The 22,310-nt window shown below is 31.8% G+C and overlaps 1 protein-coding gene across 1 annotated transcript; it reads right to left on the bottom strand.

Annotated features, from left to right (window-relative positions):
• Window positions 1-18,046: 18,046 nt before the first annotated feature.
• Window positions 18,047-21,062, bottom strand: LOC146922080 (protein SRG1-like). Its single transcript, XM_085715198.1, has 5 exons — window positions 21,035-21,062; window positions 20,648-20,935; window positions 19,696-19,943; window positions 18,954-19,278; window positions 18,047-18,671 (listed from the first exon to the last, which is right to left on the bottom strand). Exons 2-5 carry the CDS (start codon window positions 20,876-20,878, stop codon window positions 18,411-18,413), a joined length of 1,065 nt encoding a protein of 354 aa, XP_085571324.1. The 5' UTR covers window positions 20,879-20,935; window positions 21,035-21,062; the 3' UTR covers window positions 18,047-18,410.
• Window positions 21,063-22,310: the final 1,248 nt, after the last annotated feature.

Here is a 22,310-nt window from a genome sequence, read left to right as displayed (position 1 = left end):
GACGGAACCCTTGTGTATTCTTTCTCTTTTATCTCTTTTATATATTTTTTTATTACAAAAGGGGATTTCTCACTTTTGTCCTTCCCTAACTAACTTTGACCGCAACAATTTTTCTTATTTTTTATCTATAAAAGAAGGGTGATTTTTGGTCAATTTTGATCTAAAATCACTCTAAATTGTTTTTCTTTCTCGCTTAGTTAAATAATTAATTTCCGCATATTTTCATTCTTCTTATATTTGTTTATGTGATTTCATTGTCTTAACACAATTTTGTTTGTTTAGACTTCCTATATTGGTGAAGTACGTATGTAATTTCCTATTTTAGTATAAAGGAATGTTTTTTTTGGTGGCCAAGGTTCGAACCCCGGACCTTGCATATTTTATGCATTGTCCATAGCAACTGAGTTAAGCTCACAAAGACAGTATAAAGGAATTTAATTTCAAGGATGGCTCTTTTACGAGTTATATATAAAATATTTTAGTAAAAAAAGAATCTAATTTCAATGATATTGCAAAATAGTTTTTACGTTTGCATTTTTAATTAGGTTTAATTGCACTTAAGGCCTTTCAATTTTTTAATTGTGCGGTCTTGAACATTGAGTGATTTTGACCCTTCTAGTTTGTCCATATTCAAATTTTATAGCTCAAGGCGGATTTTGACTAAATTATGCTCAAGTGACATTTTTAAACGAAAATTTAATACTCCCTCCGTCTCATATTATAAGCAAAAAAAAAAATTACACTTATTAAGAAAACTACTCCCTCCGTTTCAAAATGAGTGTCGCTTTAGCCAAAAAAATTTGTTTCAAAATGAGTGTCGCTTTCAGTTTCCAATGCAATAATAACTTTTTCTTTTCAATTGTACCCTCCAATTAATACTCTGCACACAACTTCCAAAGTATTACTTTTAAAACTAACCAATAGTTAATAAGGATAATTTGGTAAAATAACCATTCTCTTTCTCTTAATCATTGCATTTCTTAATATGTGTGTAAACACCTAAAACGACACTCATTTTGAAACGGATGGAGTAAAACATAATACTGTAGTTTGCAACATAGTTTCTTGTGTTATCCTTGAAATAAATTTTATAGAAAGATGTAAAAACAATTTTCATTGGTTATTGGTTATTGAAAAAATGAGAGAGAGAGAGAGCAAATTGAATGCACTTTGCATTTAATTTTCTTTTGGAAAAAATAATTTTTTGAAATAATATAATTAAATATGATAAAAGTTGGTCTTTTTTGCTTATAATTTGGGACAAAGAAAATGAGTTTTTTTCCTTATAATTTGAGACGGATGGAGTAATTAAATTTAAAGGAGGAGTCACGTGAGAATTTGTCATCTCCAATGGTTTTTTACAGGTTGTCATCTCCAATGTTTTTTTTTTTAAGGAAAGGTTGTCTTCTCAAATGTTAAAAAAGTGATGCTTTGCCATCTTTAACATTTCTTCATTTTTTTATCGTAAATTTTTTTGTTAAATAAAAATGACATATAGTATAATTTCTTCAAAATTTGTGTGGGAGCTATGAAACAAAAAATGGGATAAACTTGGGTCCAAAATCTCTTAGGTAGCGTTTTGCCCGACTTATTTTCAACTTTGATCTACTCAAAAAAGGAAGAAGTTCGGCCAAACATAATTTTTGAGAAGCTCTTGATATAAAAAGTTACTTATTTTTCTTGTGTAAAATATACAATTTAAGCACTTTTGACAAAGTTGTTGAGATCAACTTTTAAAAAACCTCGGCTCCTTTTTTCAGATTTTAGTCCTTCGATTCTCGGCTCCAACATTTAAATTGCAATTTTTTATTTAAGAATTTTACTTCCTCTCAATAGGTGATCATTGTTTTTTTATTTTATACTTTATTTTATACTATATAAAAGTGCCAATTCTCATCAAAATTGTCTCACTGCAATTAAATGAAAAAAGTATGCGATAATGTTTCATATTTTTTTTTCAAGAAAATGTTTCATATTTTTTTTTTGTTTTGAAGATACAATGTTTCATATTGATGAGTAATTTTTTAAATATAATATAGACCTTTTTGAACTAAGCTATAGAATAAAACTTGCAAGCATTGATCATATCATTATAACAAGTATAGTAGAAACTCCACTAAAATAAAATTCATTTTTTAGAAAATAATAAAATAAACTTCAGCAAAAAGAAATACACTATGTCATCTTTTTTAAAGAAAATACCCCCTTAATTTTTGTTACATCCTAGGAGTTCGGTTGTGATCATATTTTATGAAAAGAATTTGTGGTAGAAGCTAAGTCACCACATTTTCCACGTATATTTATTTGAGTATATGTTGGTCACTTGATCATTACCAAAATAAAAAATGATCAAAATATTTCTTAAAAAAAAAAAAGATCAAAATATATTCTTGAATATTTAATGTATTAGAATTTTTATTGTACATTAAAATTTTAATCAAAATTTATAGTTAATTATAGCATTAAAAAAATAGAGTTTTGTAAAAATGTTCTATCAAATAAATTTTAACTTCAGAACAGTCTTAAGCTAAAAACTTTGAAAATATACCAAACAGCTTAGACTTTATTTTAAAAGTTCTTTTTTTCTACTTTGATTCAAAAGTAACTATTAGGTCTAAAATAAGCTGGGCCAAACGCAACCAATCGAAATCTGAAACTACTGATTCAAAATCGTATAATTTAAAAAAGTATCATAAATAAGCTATCAAATTAAAAGAATACCTCAAATCTCTACAAAATCCTCCTTCATTACAATTTTTGGATTTTTGGATTTTATGGGATTTTGAATTTCTGGATTTGTTTAATGACTTTATGGGTTTTTGGATTTAATTGAAAATCTTAGTTGATTCGAATATGGATTGATTTTTGAATGATTTTAGATTTATTATTGGTTTTTCTGAGATTTCTTTTGATGAATATGATGAAGATGAAGAGGAGAAGAAAGAAAGAAGGCTTAATTGCATGTTTGGTCCCGTATGTTTATTTTGGTTTTCAAGTTGGTCCCTTATGTTTTGAAAGTTTCAAGTTGGTCCCATACGTTTATTTTAGTTTTCAAGTTGGTCCCTTACGTTTTGAAAGTTTCAAGTTAGTCCCTTATGTTTATTTTAGTTTTCAAGCTGGTCCCTTATGTTTATTTTAGTTTTCAAGTTGGTCCCTAATGTTTATTTTAGTTTTCAAGTTGGTCCCTTATGTTTTGGACCGACTTGAAAACTAAAATAAACATAAGGGACCAACTTGAAAACTAAAATAAACATAAGGGACCAACTTGAAACTTTCAAAACGTAAGGGACCAACTTGAAAACTTTTAAAACGTAAGGGACCAAGTTGAAACTTTCAAAACGTAAGGGACCAACTTGAAAACTAAAATAAACATAAGGGACCAAACATGCAATTAAGCCAAGAAAGAAGATGAAGAAAGGTTAAAAAGATTAAGTGTTGGTGATGCAAGATTAGATATTGTAGACATGTTTCGTTTAATGATTATATTTTTTTTAAAAAAAAGTCAAACGGTTAAAATTAAATAAATTAATGAGCTCTTTGGTGGACCACTTACCGTGTCTATACACGTTAGTCATTTGGTTAACTTTTTTGATGAGAAGATTTATTTGGTTGGCGGAGGAGGATAAGTTGAGGGACCAAATAGAAAAAATTTAGAGTTATGAAACCAAAATGAAAATAACAAATAAGTTAGGACCAAAGATTCAATTAAGACTTAGTTTTACAAATACTATTCATAGCACTTAATATTGTACCTAATGTAGCATGTGGATTGGAAGCACAGTCTTTAAATTCATGAAAATTGCTTTTTTGACAAAGAATACTTCCAATTGACACATGGAAATGACCATATTGCCCCTGGCGGTAGTTAACTACCGCTGGTGTTCGTGATAACTCCAAGTCAGTAGCACAATCCAGACACTCACCCATCATCACCATCACCATCTTTCTCTCAAATTTTCACTCTCTCTCTAAAAAAACTCTACCAAATCATCCAAAATTTCTTCCACTAAATCACAAGTAAGTTATCACTTATGCTATTGTCATACATTTTAGTTAGTATATGTGTTTATATGTTTATAATTTTAGTTGTTGTTTAATTATTAAATTTTGAATATTTGTTTTTAATATAGTTATGTTGTAGATCTAAAATGATATTAACATATATTATCAATACATGTTATAATGAAGTTATATTAATTGAATTTATAATTTTTTTTCGAATTTTATAAATTTTTTAGGGTTTGTTTAGGATTTTTAGGGTTTATGTCAAATTTTCACTACAAGTGTTTGAATGAGTTTTTCATTGATTATTTTTAATTTCTATGTGTGTAGATTTGAAACAATGGCCGGGTGGATCGACGTTCATGCAGAATTCAACAGCGGAGAACCTCAGAGGTTGAAGGTTCGGTGCCTTGATGTAACGTTAAGAGGTCTCAAGGATCAACTGAATGAATTCAACCAACGAGTCAACCCCAGAGACACAAGGAGGGTGGAACACGTTCGGTATAAACGTCCAACGCTCGACGAGCAGGGGAGGGTATCATTCACTTGGGTGGAGTTAAAGAACGACGAAAACGTGACGAGCATGTTTTGGGAGCACACCATGTTCCAGTGGATCGATATGCGGGTGACGTTGCTGAGATCAACTGAAGATATCATCAACAGCTTGATTCCGCCAGAAGATCGTCATTGGTTAGGGTAAGGTGCATTCAAACTACACCATTTGTCTCACCTCTGAAATGGGGTAATTCGAACTTGCCAAACGGCGAGGACTCAAGCATTTCGCTCAGCCTTCATGTTTTTCCTTTGAAAAGATTAAATTTTTGTTTGGCTGGTTTAGATGAAGGTATTAAGTGTCAAGGAATGGACCTCATTTCGGTGGCACTAGAATACATTCATCTAAATCAAGCCTAACAAAAATTTATTCTTTTCAAAGGAAAGCATGAATGCCGAGCGAAATGCTTGAGTCCTGTTGTTTGGCAAGTTTGAATTTACCCCATTTCAGAGGTAAGACAATTGTTGTAGTTGGAATGCACATTCCAACTACAACAATTGTCTTCCTCTGGATGGGGTAATTCAAACTAGTTAAATGGCAGGACACCGGCATTCGACCGGGAGTGTTTTTATTCCATTCTAAATGTTAATTTCTGGTTGGCTTCGTTTAAATGAAGGTATCGAAGTGTCAAGGTCTGGACCTCATTCCGTTGGCTCTTAGATACTATCATTTAAAACCAAGACCAACCAGAATTTAACATTTGGAATGGAATGAAAACACTTCTGGACGAATGTCGGAGTCCTGCTTTTTAACTAGTTTGAATTGACCTCATTCAAAGGTAAGATAATTGTTGTAGTTGGAAGTTACATTTCCGAATGTAATGTAATGATAGTTGACGTACATGTTTTTATGTAATGTAATGTAATGATACCACAATGTAATGTAACGTAGATGAAATTATATCTAAATAAAATTGTGTAAGAATTAATGTTGTGTACTTATCGAATTTATTTATTCAATACGCCATTTTTATTTGAATTAATGTTGTGTACTTATTATAATTTACTTATTCGATACGCAATATTTATTCGAATTCACGTTAGATTTTATTCGAATTTTAATTATTTGAATTCACGTTAGATTTTATTCGAATTTTATTCGGATTTTATATAAATAAAATGAAAATAAAAACTAAAATAAAGGAACACAAGTAATATATATAAAATCACATTTTATTAATATAATAATACATTTACAATGGGATAAAACTAAATCTGATTCGTCGTACCAATAACATTAAAAATAACATCTTCGTCGTACATTTATTCCTTAATAGGTGGAGTCATCTTCGTCGTATATTTATTGACTGAGGATGAGCCTGAGAAATACCAGACTCAATTTATTGACTGAGGATGAGCCTGAGAAATACCAGACTCACTTTAGTGAGTACATTAAGAAAGGAATCGAGGCAGATGACCTTGAGGAGCTTTACAAAAAGGTTCATGCTGCAATTCGTGTTGTTCCTCACTTGAATATATAACCAATGAACAAGTTCTGGTTGAGTTTCTTTGAGTACTGGACTATGACAAACAAACATTTTGTAGAAGAAAGAGTAAAGAAGTAAAGAGGACATGAGAGTAAGGAGGAGAAAATGTGAGGAAATGTGAGAATGTGAGGGTTTTTATAGGGGAAAAATGTAGAAAAAATAGGTTGAATGAATGATGGAAAAAGAGGTTGAATGTAGAAAAAATAGGCTGAATGTTGAAAGAAAATAGGTTGAATGTGGAAAATATGTGTTGAATGAATGAAGAAAAAGAGGTTGAATGGTGAAAAGGACGGTGCATCCTAGAACACATGTAGCGGCTGTCTGGAAGACTCCATTGGTTGTTAACTGCCGACGCATTAACCAGCGGCTGTTAACTGCCGTTGGGGGTAAAATGGTCATTTCCATGTGTCAATTGGAAGTATTCTATGTCAGAAAAGCAATTTTCTAAATTCATAGCAACGTGTGCAATGTCCATGTCTTATCCCCAGTACTTTTTATTTCCATTCTTGAATTTGAATGAGCACCAGTGAGATATGTAAATTCAATCAAGAATAAGAGTTTAAATAGTCTACTTAATCAGTGTACATTATCAAGTGAATGCTAATTTATACTTCAAACAGAATTGTAACTTCTTTTTATCTCAGTGAGGCAGTTCATGATCAATATCTACCTTGCATGAATTCTGACTATCTAACTCCTTATACTAAAATACAATTTATTCATTCTCTCAGTCACGTGGCAAGAATGATTGGAAGAAAAGGGAAAAAAAAGGACTGAGAATGATGAATGATAAAAAAAGGAACAACGAATTACTTGGACAACAAGAAACAATCATTCATCCATTTGAATATTATTTTGGCTGAGTTCCCCCTCACATAAGTGACAAAATGAAGCAGCATTTCTTGTTGGGCACGTCTATTCGGTGCCATGACCATCAACAGCAAAACAATTAAATCAGAATCCATATTTCAAAACCATATCTTTCATTAACACCAATTTTTGTCCTCAACAGAGTCGGCACAGAACCATTCACTGAAAGTTGCATGAAACAAATCAGATACAAATTAAAAAACAATAACATCCAAGAAGACACCTCAATCAGTACTAACTCTTGCCAGCACGATGCAAGCTATCTTACGAAAGTTAAATCTTTGGCCAAGGTTTAATAAACAGGTTTGTTACAGCGGAACGGCCGCGGCATAAACAAATGCGATAAAACACCGTTACGTCCATGACAAGTGGTAGGGAGCCAATTTTTTTATACTCTTGTCTCTTCTAAAAACATTAAAACATGAATTTTTTTAGTGGTTAATTTGGTTTTTAGAAGAACCGATTCATTAGAAAATTATGAACAAAACTACACTTATGAAATCATGAAGAAACAATAGGAAATTAAGTTATTATACATTATGTGATAGAAATTAAGCTACAACCTCTTTTTTCAATGCAATATGGATCAGAATGTATGGAGAGCTGCTGGCATATGGAAAACAGTTGATATGGCTGCGCAACTATTTCATACGGCACATGCTGCAAGTTTTTATATTTTGCAGCACGTATAGGAAACAAGTTTTATCAAACAGAGCTGTTAACGAACAAGTTTATGGAAAAGTCGGAACCTAAAGCAATGGCAGAAAGTATCAGAAACAAGTGCAGCTATTAAAGAACGAGCATGGCACATATTAGAGGACTGGCGGACTGCAGACCGTAAGCAGTAGACAGCAGGCGTGGAACTAGTATCTGGCAGCCAATAACAGGGTGCAGCCAGCAACACAGCAGGTACTAGGTGGAGAAAGCCAACAAGAGAATGTTATAAATGCAATGTTGATGATTCTTTTCAACGTCCATGAATAAAATGGAAATTGGCATGTGTATATAAGATGACCAAGGCGGTATGTGCTCGCCAAAACAATGTGGTTTTCTGCTCTAGTGTCCATTTATGACGAACGACGGTACTATGTCATCCAATGGATTCATGGTTTACAATTAGCAAATGTGGAATTTGAGATGGACTCAAAAAAAGTTGTTGATTATTTTAAGGATGATAGTGGTGACTTAAATGAGTTTGGTGTCACTATGGCAGTATTCAATTATGTAATACATACTTCACTTCCATCTTTTCTTTGATTTACCGACATGTATCAATGACTTAATTGCTAATGAAATGCTATAAACTTCTTTCTTTAAAAAAAAGTAATTATACATTATATGATTGTATAAATAAGTTTAATCAAATTTGAGCAATTTCGTGATTACCTGCAATCCGCAATACAATATCCATAACAATTGAAATCCCGAAATTCTTAATGCGACCTAGACCACAACTGTTATTTAAAACTTGTTTCCAACATGAAAAAGGCTTTCCGCCGTTTAGTTTGTTCAATTTCGTGTCCAATTATGAGAGATAAACACATGTGATAGCTTTGCGGGATCCACTTAATCATTAAGTTATCACATGTATCTATCTCCGTTGTAACTGAACACTGAATGGAGGAAACAAAATGGAGGAAAGTCAAATTCCTTCAACACCGTCCCGTAGAATAAAGGGAAATTATAGTAGTTAAAGTAGTTATGTGGTGTTATGAGACATCAGAGAAGTTTTTTGGTTTGTTGTTTAGATTAATCTCGTCCTTATGCAGTTCCTCAATAAACGGCAAAACAACGTGAGTATGTAAAAAGTTATTTTTAAAATTTCTTGGAAACACATAAAAATGCATATTTCATGACATATCTATACCATAAAATCTAGTAGACATCCTGCTATGATCCACATCACCATCCTATTGAAAACGTGATATGATATGATGGAAAATGAGGGTTTCAACAAATCAAAGCATCCAGGAAAATCAATTGAAATAGGGCTGAATCTGTGAATTAATATTGTATTTCAGATGCAAATGGTTCTGAAATGAAGCTAAGCTAACAATATCCAAAAGTTGGCAGCCACAATTGACATGTAGAATAAAATCACAAAGATGGAATGAATCAGTAGTGAACCTCATCATAGAAAAGAACATGAAGACAAAGAAATCAAATTAACAGAACCTGCACAAAATTTACAGATCAGAAACAATCCACTTGAAGAAATAAATATAAATTTACAGAAGAATAAAAAGAAGGCGAAAATATAGATTTGGATGAATGAAGATCGATAGTTAGTAAATCAGAAGAGAAAAGTGGCTGCGAAAGCCATTGTTGGTGGTGATTTCTGCGATCCAATCATTCGGTGAAATTGTTCTTGACAAGCGGAGATAGGTAAAATTGTAACCTCAGTTGCCTCCTCCAAAGATTCACCAACCTCATCTTTGAGGCTTTGACTAATGCAAGGTCGAGGAGGTGAGATTGGTGGATCTTTGGAACAGGTGACTGCGGAAGGGGTGTGTGTGTCTTCTTAGTTGAGGAGGAATTTGAAAATACATTCCCCACAATCATAACATCGTATAGGAAATACTATAGATCTGCTGCAATTGTTAGAAATGACATCATGTGATGGTTGCACTGTCTTTGAAGGTTTGCATTTTTAAAGGGTAGGTTAGGTTAGGTTAAGTTACGATAATCATGTGGTTAGAGTGTCGGCGGTGGCCTTCGCTGGATTTGTGAGTATGGGCAGATTTTTTAGGGGTTAGTTTAGAATGTTTCAAATAAACGTTTTTTTTTTGTGTGACAGAAATAGAATGTTTCAAATGTTGAAAATATTGGAATGAATTCTGCTCTTTACCCAAATGAAATTGCTCACTCCCAAGTGAAATTCCGAAACTGCCCCTGCGTGAGTTAACTCACGCATCTTATGTTTCTGCGTGACTTAAGTCATGCTGAAAAAATCACATTGAATCCCAACGTGAGTTAACTCACGTTGGTTTTGACTTGAATTTTGTCATGTTTTGCTTCAATTGGCACTTTAATTTTTGTCAGATTGCTGGTCCATATCTTTTCATTTTACTATTCCCCTACCTACGCTCGGCACTTCTTCCCATAAGTTTGTAGGGCTTTATGAAAACAATTTGATTGTGCTGATTAATTCCCCTTGATTTTTTTTTATTACAATTTATATATTAAACTAGTTCAATTGTGTTGCCAAGGGTTTATTACCAAGGGGAATTATAAAAATGTGATGATCAGTGCCAAAGCATAGCAATTGTTTTCTGACAAAAATTAAAGTGCCACAACTATGATATTGAAACAACATGACAAAATGCAAGCTAAAACCAACGTGAGTTAACTCACGTTGGGATTCAATGTGATTTTTTCAGTGTGACTTAAGTCACGCGGCGTGAGTTAAGTCACGTTGCGTGAGATAAGTTGCGCAAATTTAACATTAGCGTGGCTTAACTCACGTAGGGGTATTTTGGTATTTTCACTTGGGAATGAGCAATTTTTTTTGGATAAAGAGCAGAATTCTATTGGAACACTGTATTGTGCCTGGCCCAAAATGATTTTTCATTTTGACATAAGTGACAAAAAAAAGAAGGAAATTATAGCCTATACCCATACATTTAGTCCTTCGCCCCCATCAAACTATAAAAATGTCAATTTTACCCCTTTTCATTTTAACTTCACCCCAACAAAAATTTCTTGTACATCAAAATTTTCTGGAATTATTTAGGTTCCTCAAATTTTACCATGCAGATTCCTCCCTTGCAGTCTTCAAACCAAATCAAAACCCAATTTCCATCATCCCCATCAATCTAATTCCATTTCTCTGAAATCACAACCCAATTATTAACCTAATGCATCTCAATTTTCTCAAGTTGCTTATAAACGTACATGGTATAAGGGATTCAAAATCATTGAAAGAAATAATCTATGTAGGGGATTGGATTCTTCAAAAAGAAAAGCAATGAAGATTGGGGATGCTTGTATGTTGAGTGAATTCTTCCATTTTTGAAATTTTTTACCGGAAATCATTTTGTTGGGGTGAAGTCAAAATTAAAAATAAGGGTAAACTTGACATTTCTTATAGTTTGTTGGGGGTGAAGGTCTAATTGTACGGGTACATGGTATAATTTCCAAAAAAGAAGGAGTTGGAATAATCTAGTTCGGATTCAATTATTTTTTATGAATCAGACTCAAGTATCATCTATGTAGATATTAATACTTTATGTTGAGTAGGACCGTAGTAAGGAAAAAAAAAAGGGGCACAACAATTTTTTAAAATGATTTAACACTCATACATTATAAAAATGGTTTCAACATCAAAACTTTTGATTAAGCTCAAAGAGATCTCTAATTATCTCATCCAAATTCTCTTGGGTAAGCTTGGATTCAATTGACAACGAGTAAATCTTTTTTTTTACTAGGAGTAAATCTCATTCTTAGTGGGTGTATTAGATTGAGATTTTAAAAGACAACTTTTGTTTAAAAAAGTCTTGTGGATTTCTTTTTTAATATTTTTAAAGACTACCGAGTTAATGTCGCACTCGAGTATTCTTGGTAATTTTGGTAGTTTTCTAGGACGGTGCTATAGTAAGAAAAATGGGCTAGGATTATTATTGATTTGGCTTGTTTTTTAGTTGTCGGTCTAGAAATCCCGCAATGATATTATCTTCATAGTAGGGGATCTGAATGTCGAGCTTTCAGTGGATCGGGTGAACATCCCTTCCTATAAGTGGTCCCTGCATAAGAGTTATGTCAGCCTCTGCTTCGGGAGGCGCAACATGTAGGGTGTGTGGGGGTTGTGGGTTCAGAGCCTCGGTTGCGGTGGTGTGGAGAGCACGTTGCTTATGTCCGGCTATTCCTGGAGGTTTTATCTTTTTTGTTCTCTTCCTTATTTCCAATCCTTTGTAACTGTCTTGTAAAAAAATAATGATTTTTTTCCAGGCAAAATGAAAATCATATTAAATAAAAAGAAAGAGATACAGAGACTGGGGTGCATTAGACATGACCTAGGCACAACCCAAAAGTTTATACATCATAATAAATCAAACCTAGTGGACCAACCCTAATCTCTTATAACAAAAATGCACTTATCACAGGCGCAACTCAGCTAACCCGCGTACAGACACGAAACCAATTTACAAAACAGATGAAGAGTGACGATCTGCAAATAAAAGATGTAGCGAATGGATCGACCACCAACATGGTATCAAAAACCTAGTGGTAACAACACTCTGAACACAACAACAACCATACAAGAACTTTTGAGCATCAACATTATGATAACAGTCACAAGGACTAACACGGATAAAAACTCGGTACCAAAGTGGAGGCAGACAAAGAGACCTTTAAACCAGTAGATCTAAAAAAATCTTAAACATCAGAGAATCAAAGATGGAAAACCACCAAACATAGTATATTTTAATCAAATGCGTAAGAAATCAAATCAAGGGATGAGTTGTTACGTAAGTAATCCAATAGACCCTTTCAATTTAACAGAATCAAACCCTTTCGTGTTTTTGAAATTGAATTACATCAAAAAGGTCACAAATTTTCAACCACCCAATCTCTAATCAAGACCATAAGCAAAGAAACACACACAAAACTATTTTCGGCAACGAAGATCCGACAACACACAAACACCACCATCGACAGGCCAACAAACACAAACACACAAACTGTAACAACCCGTTTTTCGCTAGAATTATTTTAATTATTTATTATGTATTTTTATGCGCTTGTGTGTTATTATTTGCCTTTGAGTGTATTTTATTCGGGATTAGTGAATTTTGGCCTATAATGGTGTTTTAGTCATTTTTAGACTCATGGGCATTTTGGTAATTTTGTGAGCAAGGGTAAATTATTCATTTTATTAGAAGATTATTTTTGGTGATTTAGTGGGAATAATTATTTTTACCAAGTTACTAGTGAGTTGGGGGTAATTATTTAGACAATAATTATTCGTTATTTGATGGTTTAAGTGAGTAGTAACATTTGAGAATTAGTTGGTAAGAATGTTAAACCCATTAAAACAATTAGAAACCTAGCCCAATTATGTGGTGACTATATAAGCATAACTCTTGTGAGAAATTATGTTAAGCCTTCATTATTTCATTTCACAAAAACATAAGAGGTAGAGAGAGAAAGTGGATCAAGAGGATAGAATAGGAGGCTAGAGAGAGAGCTTGAAGTTTGAAGAGCTAGGAGATAAAGTGAAGCCAAAGTTAGGATTCTTGAAGACTAGAGGTAATTAAGGGGGATGGTTTCTTTTCATAAATTAAGTCATAATCTTCTATTTTCAATTATGGGTTTAAGTGCTTTTGTGTTAATTGTGACTTTTGTGATTTTTGAATGATGAAATTCGTGCTCCTAATTCAAGTGAATTTGTGAGTATGATAAATTTCATGAAATTGTTGTGTTATATGCTTAAACTTCATAATTGTTGTTGTTGATAAGTTGTTTTGATGATTTTTGATTAATTGAGTGTAAATCATGAATTGGTGAGTGATTAATGTTGGAACATGTTTAAATTCACTTTATGAGTGTTTGTTTATGTTTGCATGTTGATGGAATTTGAATTGGCGTGGTTGCTTGTGAAGTTTGAATGAAAAATGAGAAAATTGAGGGTTTTGGTGATAAATGAACATAATGATGATTTTGGTGAAAATTGATGTTATGATTCTATGTTTGTTGTTGTTTTTATTGCCTTTTGATGTATATAAACTAATGTACAAGTTTTGGGGACGAATTTAGGTCAAAGAGGATCAAAATTGGGGATTTTGGTGAAAATTGGAGAGTTCCCGAGAGGGAACAACCAAGAACAGGGGGCCTGTTCTGGGGTAACTCGCTAGGCGAGCTGTAGCTCGCTGTGGCGAGTTGCCCAGTACAGAACCCCATGTTTTGGGTGTTCCGAGCACTCAGGGATCGACCCGGACTTTTCTAAATTGATTCTTTTGATGTATTTAACTGTTGTCAAGCTTTCTAAACCGTTGGAAACATCAAATGAATTGGATTGAACTTGATTTTGTGAATCGAAGCAATACTTTTGAAAAATGTTCAAGAACACGGATTTTCTGAAAATCGTTTTCTCAAAGGAAAAAGGGTGGGGTTAAGGTTGTTTACTGTAAGGTTAATTTTTTAAAAATGATTGTGGAAGGATTACTTGAGTTATAACTTGGTTTTGCTTTGAAAGTGAAATTCTTTTGAAAAATGATAAAATGAGACGGACTTAGTTGAATTTTGGAATTCATCAAAATTGGCCCACGACACGTATATGTATATGCTACTGCACTCATATGTGAATTGTGTATATACTTGGTTGAGGCAAATGAACTTGGTTACTTTGATTTTGGTGGACTAATCGAAAAATGCTAGTTTTAAAAAACATAGACAAACTTTGTCAAATTAATACTTTATAGTCGGATAACTTGTAGGAGACTTTAAATTCATGTTAGTATGATAGAATGTGAATGAATTGATGATGATTGAGTGTTTAATATGATGAATATCATAATGTGGATAGATGTCCGTCTTTTAGGTGAAATATGAATTTGAAACTTTATCGTTTCTTTGAGGTGTTAAATGTTGATGATGGTTATGATGATGATTCTTTGGTGATTATAAATTGATGATAACTTGCTGATTGTATGGATGTAAGTATTTGACAATGCAAATGTTGGTGAAAAATATAATTGGTGATGATTATTATGTTGATGTATATATGTTGGTGAGTTACGCATTGTCGAGTCCTTACTTGAAGTCCATGCATTCATAGTCATTTTAAGGTGAATTGAAGAATGTAATTGATGGTGTTTGTTACATAGCTTCTGCAGGACATAATTGGTGGTGTTTATTATGTTGGTGGATTCATTAATGGTAAAATTATCTCTGGAATCTTAATGGTACCACATGCATCTAGACGAGTCTAGAACATTGCATGCATTTAATATTTGGTGAGTCGAATTATACATCGATATGTGAATCGGTTTGTATGTGCATTGGTGAATTTTCGTGATTGTTGCGAATACTCGAAAAAGGTTGATTGTATACATTACTTGATTGTGTTAGTATACTTGATGGTTTATGATGATTTTGAATTTATTAATCATATGAAATAAAATTATGCTATTTACTTTCATTTGATTATGTTTAATTTGTGAATTGTAAACTAACCCCCAATGGTTGTTTGGTTCACCGCCTACCTTATTCGTATGGATGACTAGACGACGTGCATGAGTAGTTTGCTTTAGCTTGGTGAGTTGCTGTAGGTTAGCTTTGGAGCTACCCTCGTGTTGCTTTTGGAGTCTTAGAGTCGGGCTCTGATTTAGGGGTGTCTGTATGTTTATTTACATTCATGTCTTGTTGATAGTTTTATCACTCAGTATGTTGAGATGAGATTTTATATTTGGAGATTTATTCTGGAGTTGTATTTTGATTATGTGACATGGTTACATTTGAGATGTTTTATTTAGCTGTTGATGTGATGATATTATTATTCTGGTGCGATATTTTGAGAAAATTATTTGTACATGTTTTGAAACTTGAAGAAGAAGTAGCATCTATATCCTTTATATAATTGTATTATTTGTGTGATTTATCGCTTTAAGGGTTTAAAGTGTTACACAAACCACCAGACCGATACCGATGACACATCAGCGACAACACTGGCATCAACTTCAAAACCCTTAATAGTGACACTGCCTACCAATCAACCAATGTCGCAAACTAAAAACAACACAAACCGGAACACGCACAAACACATAACTTAATTTACATAACAAAGAAGTTATCCAAAACTAAAATCGATCTCCAACTCTATTGAACTAGACTTAGATTCGAAGTTAAACATGGTTTGAAAGAGAAAACACCTCAACCATCGTCGTATGAGCAAATATAAACCATCCATCACATTGTTATGAAGGTGAATGATGGTTGAGGTATGTGGATAGTGTAGCCTTCATACACGGCCAATGCACCAGTAGCTCAGAGAGAGTCATATTTTCGTCATTCTTTAGTATTCAAAAACCGCTTTATTCTCGTCATTCTCTGTCTTAACGTATCCATCTTTCTTATATCCTTGAAATTATTATAATTTTGGATACATACTAACTTCATAAATATCTTCTACTTTTTTATGTTTTTATGATTGTGTTTGGATGAAATAATTGAAATTTTTTGAGAAATTATAATTCTAAACAATTCAAATAATTCAATTGAATCCCTTCATTTTTAAATATTTTTTTAAGAATTCATTTTTAAATTTTATTGTTTGGATAAAGTAATAAATAATTTCATTGTTATTATTTTTGGGCTACTTTTATTGAAAAATTGGGGTTAATTTGCAAATTTCAGAAATTTAATGGGATAATTAGTAATTTTTTAAAAAAAATCGGGGACACTTTGCATGTAATTTTTTTAAAGAAATTAGGGGCCAAATTGCAATTTTTAAAAAAATTTATTGGGGTCAATTTGAAAATTTTGAAAAAAATTAGGACCAAAATGCCAATTTTGAAAAATTTCTAAGAAAGAAGAAATTCGAAATTCCTACCTTTTATGTCTCATCTGAAATTCTCTAAATTTAACCTGGATAAAATACTTCATAAATTTCCATTATTTTGAAAATTCTTTCCTCAAAAAGAAAATCATTTTGAAAATTCTCCAAATTATTATCCAAACAATGGAATTCATCTAAAAGAATTTGAATTCCCTCAAAATATTCCCCCATCCGAACACACTCTAAATTTTTGTATATGTTGTGCATTTGATTTTTTGTTCTTTGCTAAGATTTTTTTTGAAAGATATTCTCTTAAACTTGGTTCACTCTAAGCTAAATTCTTGGCTCCCATATTAGTGAATTATGCAATTTTAGTGGACATTACAATTATCATAAAATTGTTTTAGAGTGTATTTGGATGACGTAATTGAAAATTTTAGAAAAATTAGAATTCTAAGCAACCTTCATTTTTAAATGTTTTTGTTTGAAAAGAGTAGTAAATAATTTCATTGTTATTATTTTTGGGCTACTTCTGTAAATCATAAAAAAATTGGGTCAACTTTGAAAAAAAAAATAAGGGCCTATTTGCAAATTTTGAAATTTTGAGGGGTCGATTTGTAATTTTTGTAAAAATTGAGAGGTCAATTTGTAATTTTTGAGATTTTAGGGGTTAATTTCTAATTTGTTTAAAATATATCGGACTCAAATTAAAATTTTTGAAAAATATGAGGATCAAAATAAAAAATTTGATGTAATTGTAAGAAAGAAGAAAGTTGAAATTCCTAGCTTTTAGGTGTCATTTGAAACTCTATAAATTTAACTTAGACAAAATACTTTACAAATTTCCGTTGTTTTGAATTCCATAAAAAAAATTAGATAAACTAAAAAATTTGATGTAAAACAACTATTAATATGTACCCAATTCTTAAAATATTACTTCTTTTATATGTGGGACCCGTTAATTGTCTAGAAGAGAGAGTCCTTATATAGTGGTATGTCACCTAATAGATACCCATTTTTTCTTCCTCCAATGGGGGGTCATTAAGAGGGAGTGGTCCTTGTTAAGTAAGGATCCCCCATTGAAGATGCTCTTAGTTTTTTTTTTTTTTTTGCATTTGTTATAATTGTCTTTATTGCTTTTAAACATATTCTCTCTGTTTGGTAACATTTTCATTTCATTCGTTACGAAAGAGAAAGACACAAAAAAAGTTTGGAACAAATTATAAGATACGACCTCCGTTCCTCAAGATAAGACCCTTTTGAGAATTGTTTTTTCCCCTTTTTAAAAGACTCCTTTTTTTTTTTTTTTGGAACAAGCCAAAATAAAATATATTAAGAAAAAAGGGTGCTCCTAATCAGCACATGGTGTGCCAAAAAGGACCCCAAAAGTATACAATGAAACAAGTAACAAGGGAACCAAAACAAAAGGATTAGCCGATGCCCAAACAAACAAACGGCTCGACCACCACATATGAAAGTTTATCCTGACATTTCCAACATTAATTATTTTTTCACAAACATACCTTTATTTATTTTATATTTTTTTCTTCAATCAACAATAAATATTATGTTGAAAACATAAACTAATACTCACTCTCTTGAAGGAGAAATTGTATAACAATTTGTGATTACAAACAAATTTAATAACACTAAAAACTTTATTAGTTTATGTGATTTTATCAAAAGAGTCTTATAATAAAGAGTCTTATAGTAAGGTTTTACCGAGGTTGACCTCCGAAATACAATAGAATATACTACATTACATTTCATATATGAAAAAACAACAAAATATTTCTAGCAAAACGTTGAGGGATCCGCCTCAGGCACATGGATCAACCAAGGTAGAATAAAAAAACATTTGAAAAGTCCTATTTAGTACGTAGCAGCCTTATTAACTTGACTGAATTATTATAAAATAGCCACCATATATGACACACAACTATTTTTATTCAAATGGTTTATTTTATTATGTATATATCCATAGCATAGTCCAACAACCATTTTCAGTTTTTAACACCATTTTCCAACCTCATTACGTCAAGACAAGACTTTCCTTCTAGCTTGCGTGAGAAATATGCTTTGAGGTAATCTCCAACAGCAATACCTTTGAATGATGCAGGTCTTTCAGGGGTAACAAGACTTGGTCTTGGACTTAAAATTGTATTCACATGAGGCCTATGAAATGCAGCAATGGAAATCCTTTCTTTCTCTGAATTAACTGTTGCTCGATGTTCAATGCTTCGGTATATTCCATTTGTCACTATCTGTAATACCATTTAATTTAAAGATTAAGGTAGGAATAATTCATAAAACTCAATTCTTTTTGTTAAGAGTCCAAAGTTGAATTAATGAGATATAAATTTAAAATAATCTTATCTTTTTTTAACTCAATTGAAAATATCCTTCAATCAAAGTTAGTTAGTTAGTCCTAATCAAAGTTTATTAAATTATTTATTGAACTATATCATTCAATCAAATTTTCATTCATACAAACATGTAAAAAATACTTCAAATAATAAAATGATTTGATATAAGTTTCCAATTACCTCCAACATATCTCCAATGTTGATGACAAATGCATTAGGGAGGGGTTGAACAGGAATCCATTGTCCATCTTTTCTTATCTGGAGGCCTTCTATCTCATTGGCTTGGAGAAGGATGGTTAAGGCACCAACATCAGAATGAGGATTCAGTCCAATAACATTTTCTGGTTGAGGACATGGAGGGTACAAATTCCACCTCATTGCTTGAGTAATGTGGTTAAATAATTCTGTTACTTCATTTGATTCAATCTTGAGAGCCTTTTCCATTTGGCTAATGATTGTGAAACAAAGTTTTTGTACTTCTGAACAATAGATCTCTAAATCATCTCTGCATTTTGAAACCATGTCAATTTGTTAATTAGTGTTATATATATAAAAGATTCAATCATTTTAAAGGTGGAAAAATGCAAAATTTGTCTAAAATTCGGTCGCTAAATGTTCAAAAATAATAAAAAATGGTAAGTGTAAATTTTATTTTTCAACCTCTAATTTCTGTTGTTATTTCAATTTTTTTAAATAACAAATTTTGATTAATCTGGAAACAAAGTCGTAACGTGGCCGCCTTTGCTCATGAATTAGCAAAGGCGACCACGTTAGGAGTTAGTTTCCAGATTGTGCTTCCTCCACCACATTATATTGAACACATTTTGATTAATGAAATGACATAATTTATCTTGCTTCAAAAAAAAAAAATTAATTTTTTTAGTAAAATAAACATCAATTATTGAGAGAGTAGGAAACAAACCTAAATGGTTGGAAAATACTTGGAAATAAGCGAGGATTCCTTTCATCTAATGGAAGTGTGGTAATGAGGAAAAGATCAGCCCATTCTAATTTCTGATCATCAGAGACAACAAACATCTGACCAAATCCTTCCATGTCATTTGGAGTTTGCCAAAATTTCTTCTTCTCTTCCACTGGTAGGCTTAAGAATTCTTTAATACCTATCTTTACCTTTTCAATCAACGAAGTGTTGACTCCATGATTGATTATCTGCATAAGAATGTCATTATTTAAATGTTATCAAGTTCGTGAAGAAAAATGAAACCCTTCATTAACTTGTATCTATAGTATGATATTTGTGTATGCTGTGTGGACTAACCTGTTGAATGGCATATTCATAAATCATAATAATTTTGAAACAACCATAGTCTTGGCAAATCAGTGTTGCTAATCAAATTTCAGATTTAGAAGCACAAATTAAACTTTTATTCTCGTATGATATATCAATAATTAAAAGTACATATTTAATTTTTAATCTCCAATGATGTGTTACAAATTAAATTTTTAGTTACACAAAAATTGATTTTTTTATTTATAGTTTGCAAATAATCTCATTTAATTGTGTTGACCAATGCAGGGCAGACTCAGACCAACATATATCACAACTTATTGTCATTCGTAGTCATGCTAGATTAGTCCGTTCAACATGCGAGTTTATACAGAGCGGGTTAAACTGGAAATCAATATAAGCACTTAAGTATATTATTGAGTGATGTTACATCGTATGCTTTTCTAGAAATATACAAGTTTTTTTTTACGGTTTTTCTAATTTCTACATTTGAAATTTTACTTTTTAAATAACTCTTAAATTTTTTAATTTATCTATATGATAATCATGGCACCATTTATTTTGCAACTTACATAAGTAATTTCAACTAGAGAAAAATTTAATAAAGATTAATAATAATTCAAACCTGGAAAAAACCCCATTCTTTACAAGCAAGGTCTAGCTTCTCTAGCTCAGTTGCATCTTCACCTAACAGTTTACCAAGGTCGATAACTGGGACTTGTGGTAATGAGTCTGTGTTGATCACAAGAGTAGGATCTTGATTTGGACGAAGAAATTGCTCTGGAACTTCAATGATGCTTTGCTTTGAAAGCTCGTGCACAGAAGGTACCAATCGAGAGGTTCCAAACCTTGACATTTTATTTTGTTATATTTCAAGCCCACGTACTTTCCTTAGGTTTCAATATGGATTGGACTATCAACAGCAGAAAATTAAAATTATAAACACATAAGAGAGGGTAATAAGTTAGAGAATTTGATTTCATAAACATAAAGGTTGTTCAATTAATCTTACCTGATTGCTTCTAAAGATTAAGATTGGTGAAGCTTGTTGATTTGAGATGGAACTATATAAGATTATGGGTGTATTGAATTGTTCAAATGATTAATATTTTATTTTATTTTTTACATAAATTCAAATGTTGAATATTGAACTATGAAAAAATAAAGATATTTTTTTTTATCAAACTTGCTAGAAGAAAACAAAATATTTCCTCAACTATATTCCATGTAGAAGTGTCACTCACCATCAAATGGATTAAATAAGACTGGGGATTGAATTGTTAAACCGGTTAATATTTGGTTGTATTTTTTTATAAATTTAAATGTTGAATATTCAACTATGAACATGGAAAAATAAGGAGTCTATTTGGTCAAAGTAGATGATAACAAGATGTTTCCCAACTTGTTCTATGTAGAAGCCATGTTTTAAAAAAAACAAACAAAAATTATTTTAAGTGTCACTCCACCACCAAATAAGATCAATAAACAAAAGACATAAATAAGTTTTTTTATGGAGACTTGATTTAAGACATCAACTTATAGACTTTTAGAGAGTGATGAACTAATATTCAAATTTTAAGTAAAACACATGGGTGAAAGTGCTTCAAATAAGATTATCTTTAGCAAAAGGAATCTATGAGAAATGAAAGAAGATAAACTTTGTGTTTTTTTTTTCATTCACTCTACTTTTTACCCCAGACGATACCTTATTTTGTCAGGTCCAACCTAAGATATACGAGTATACGACCCCTACAAAACATTATGTAATGATTGACAACGAGAAGACCAAGTATGAAAAAAAGAACTTGTCTAAGTGGACACAATGGTTTACAGACACACGGATGAAACAAATTTTATGGTCAAATATATGCTTTGTTCGTTCATGTAACACCCTAAGTTTTAAGGGTTTTCAGTTTAGCAATTTTGAGTTAGTTCTACTATTTGTTTGATCATTGGATGCTTAGACATCAACATAAGATATAAGAACTCTTAGAGAGTCATTATATGAATGAGCACTTGGTTGATTTACAATAAGTTCTAATGACTCTCACCATATAAGGATTTACAATCACTAGATCGTATACCCGTGTTGTCGCATGGATCATATATAGTTAAAAACATTACTTACAATTAATTGTAATGTGTCACACAAAATTATTGCAAATAATCTGACAAGCAATTCAAAATCTCATAAAATACGAATGGATCTTAATGTGATTTTCTGATAAAAGCAGTTCATAATCCATAAATTGAAATACACTTAAAAATATTATACATATGCAGTCACT

Source organism: Medicago sativa, chromosome 5 (assembly GCF_051527215.1).
Source record: "Medicago sativa cultivar Bolivia chromosome 5, Bolivia_mono, whole genome shotgun sequence".
NCBI classification, from domain to species: Eukaryota; Viridiplantae; Streptophyta; class Magnoliopsida; order Fabales; family Fabaceae; genus Medicago; species Medicago sativa.
Note: the sequence above shows the minus strand (reverse complement) of the source record. Positions and strands in the feature narration are given on the sequence as shown.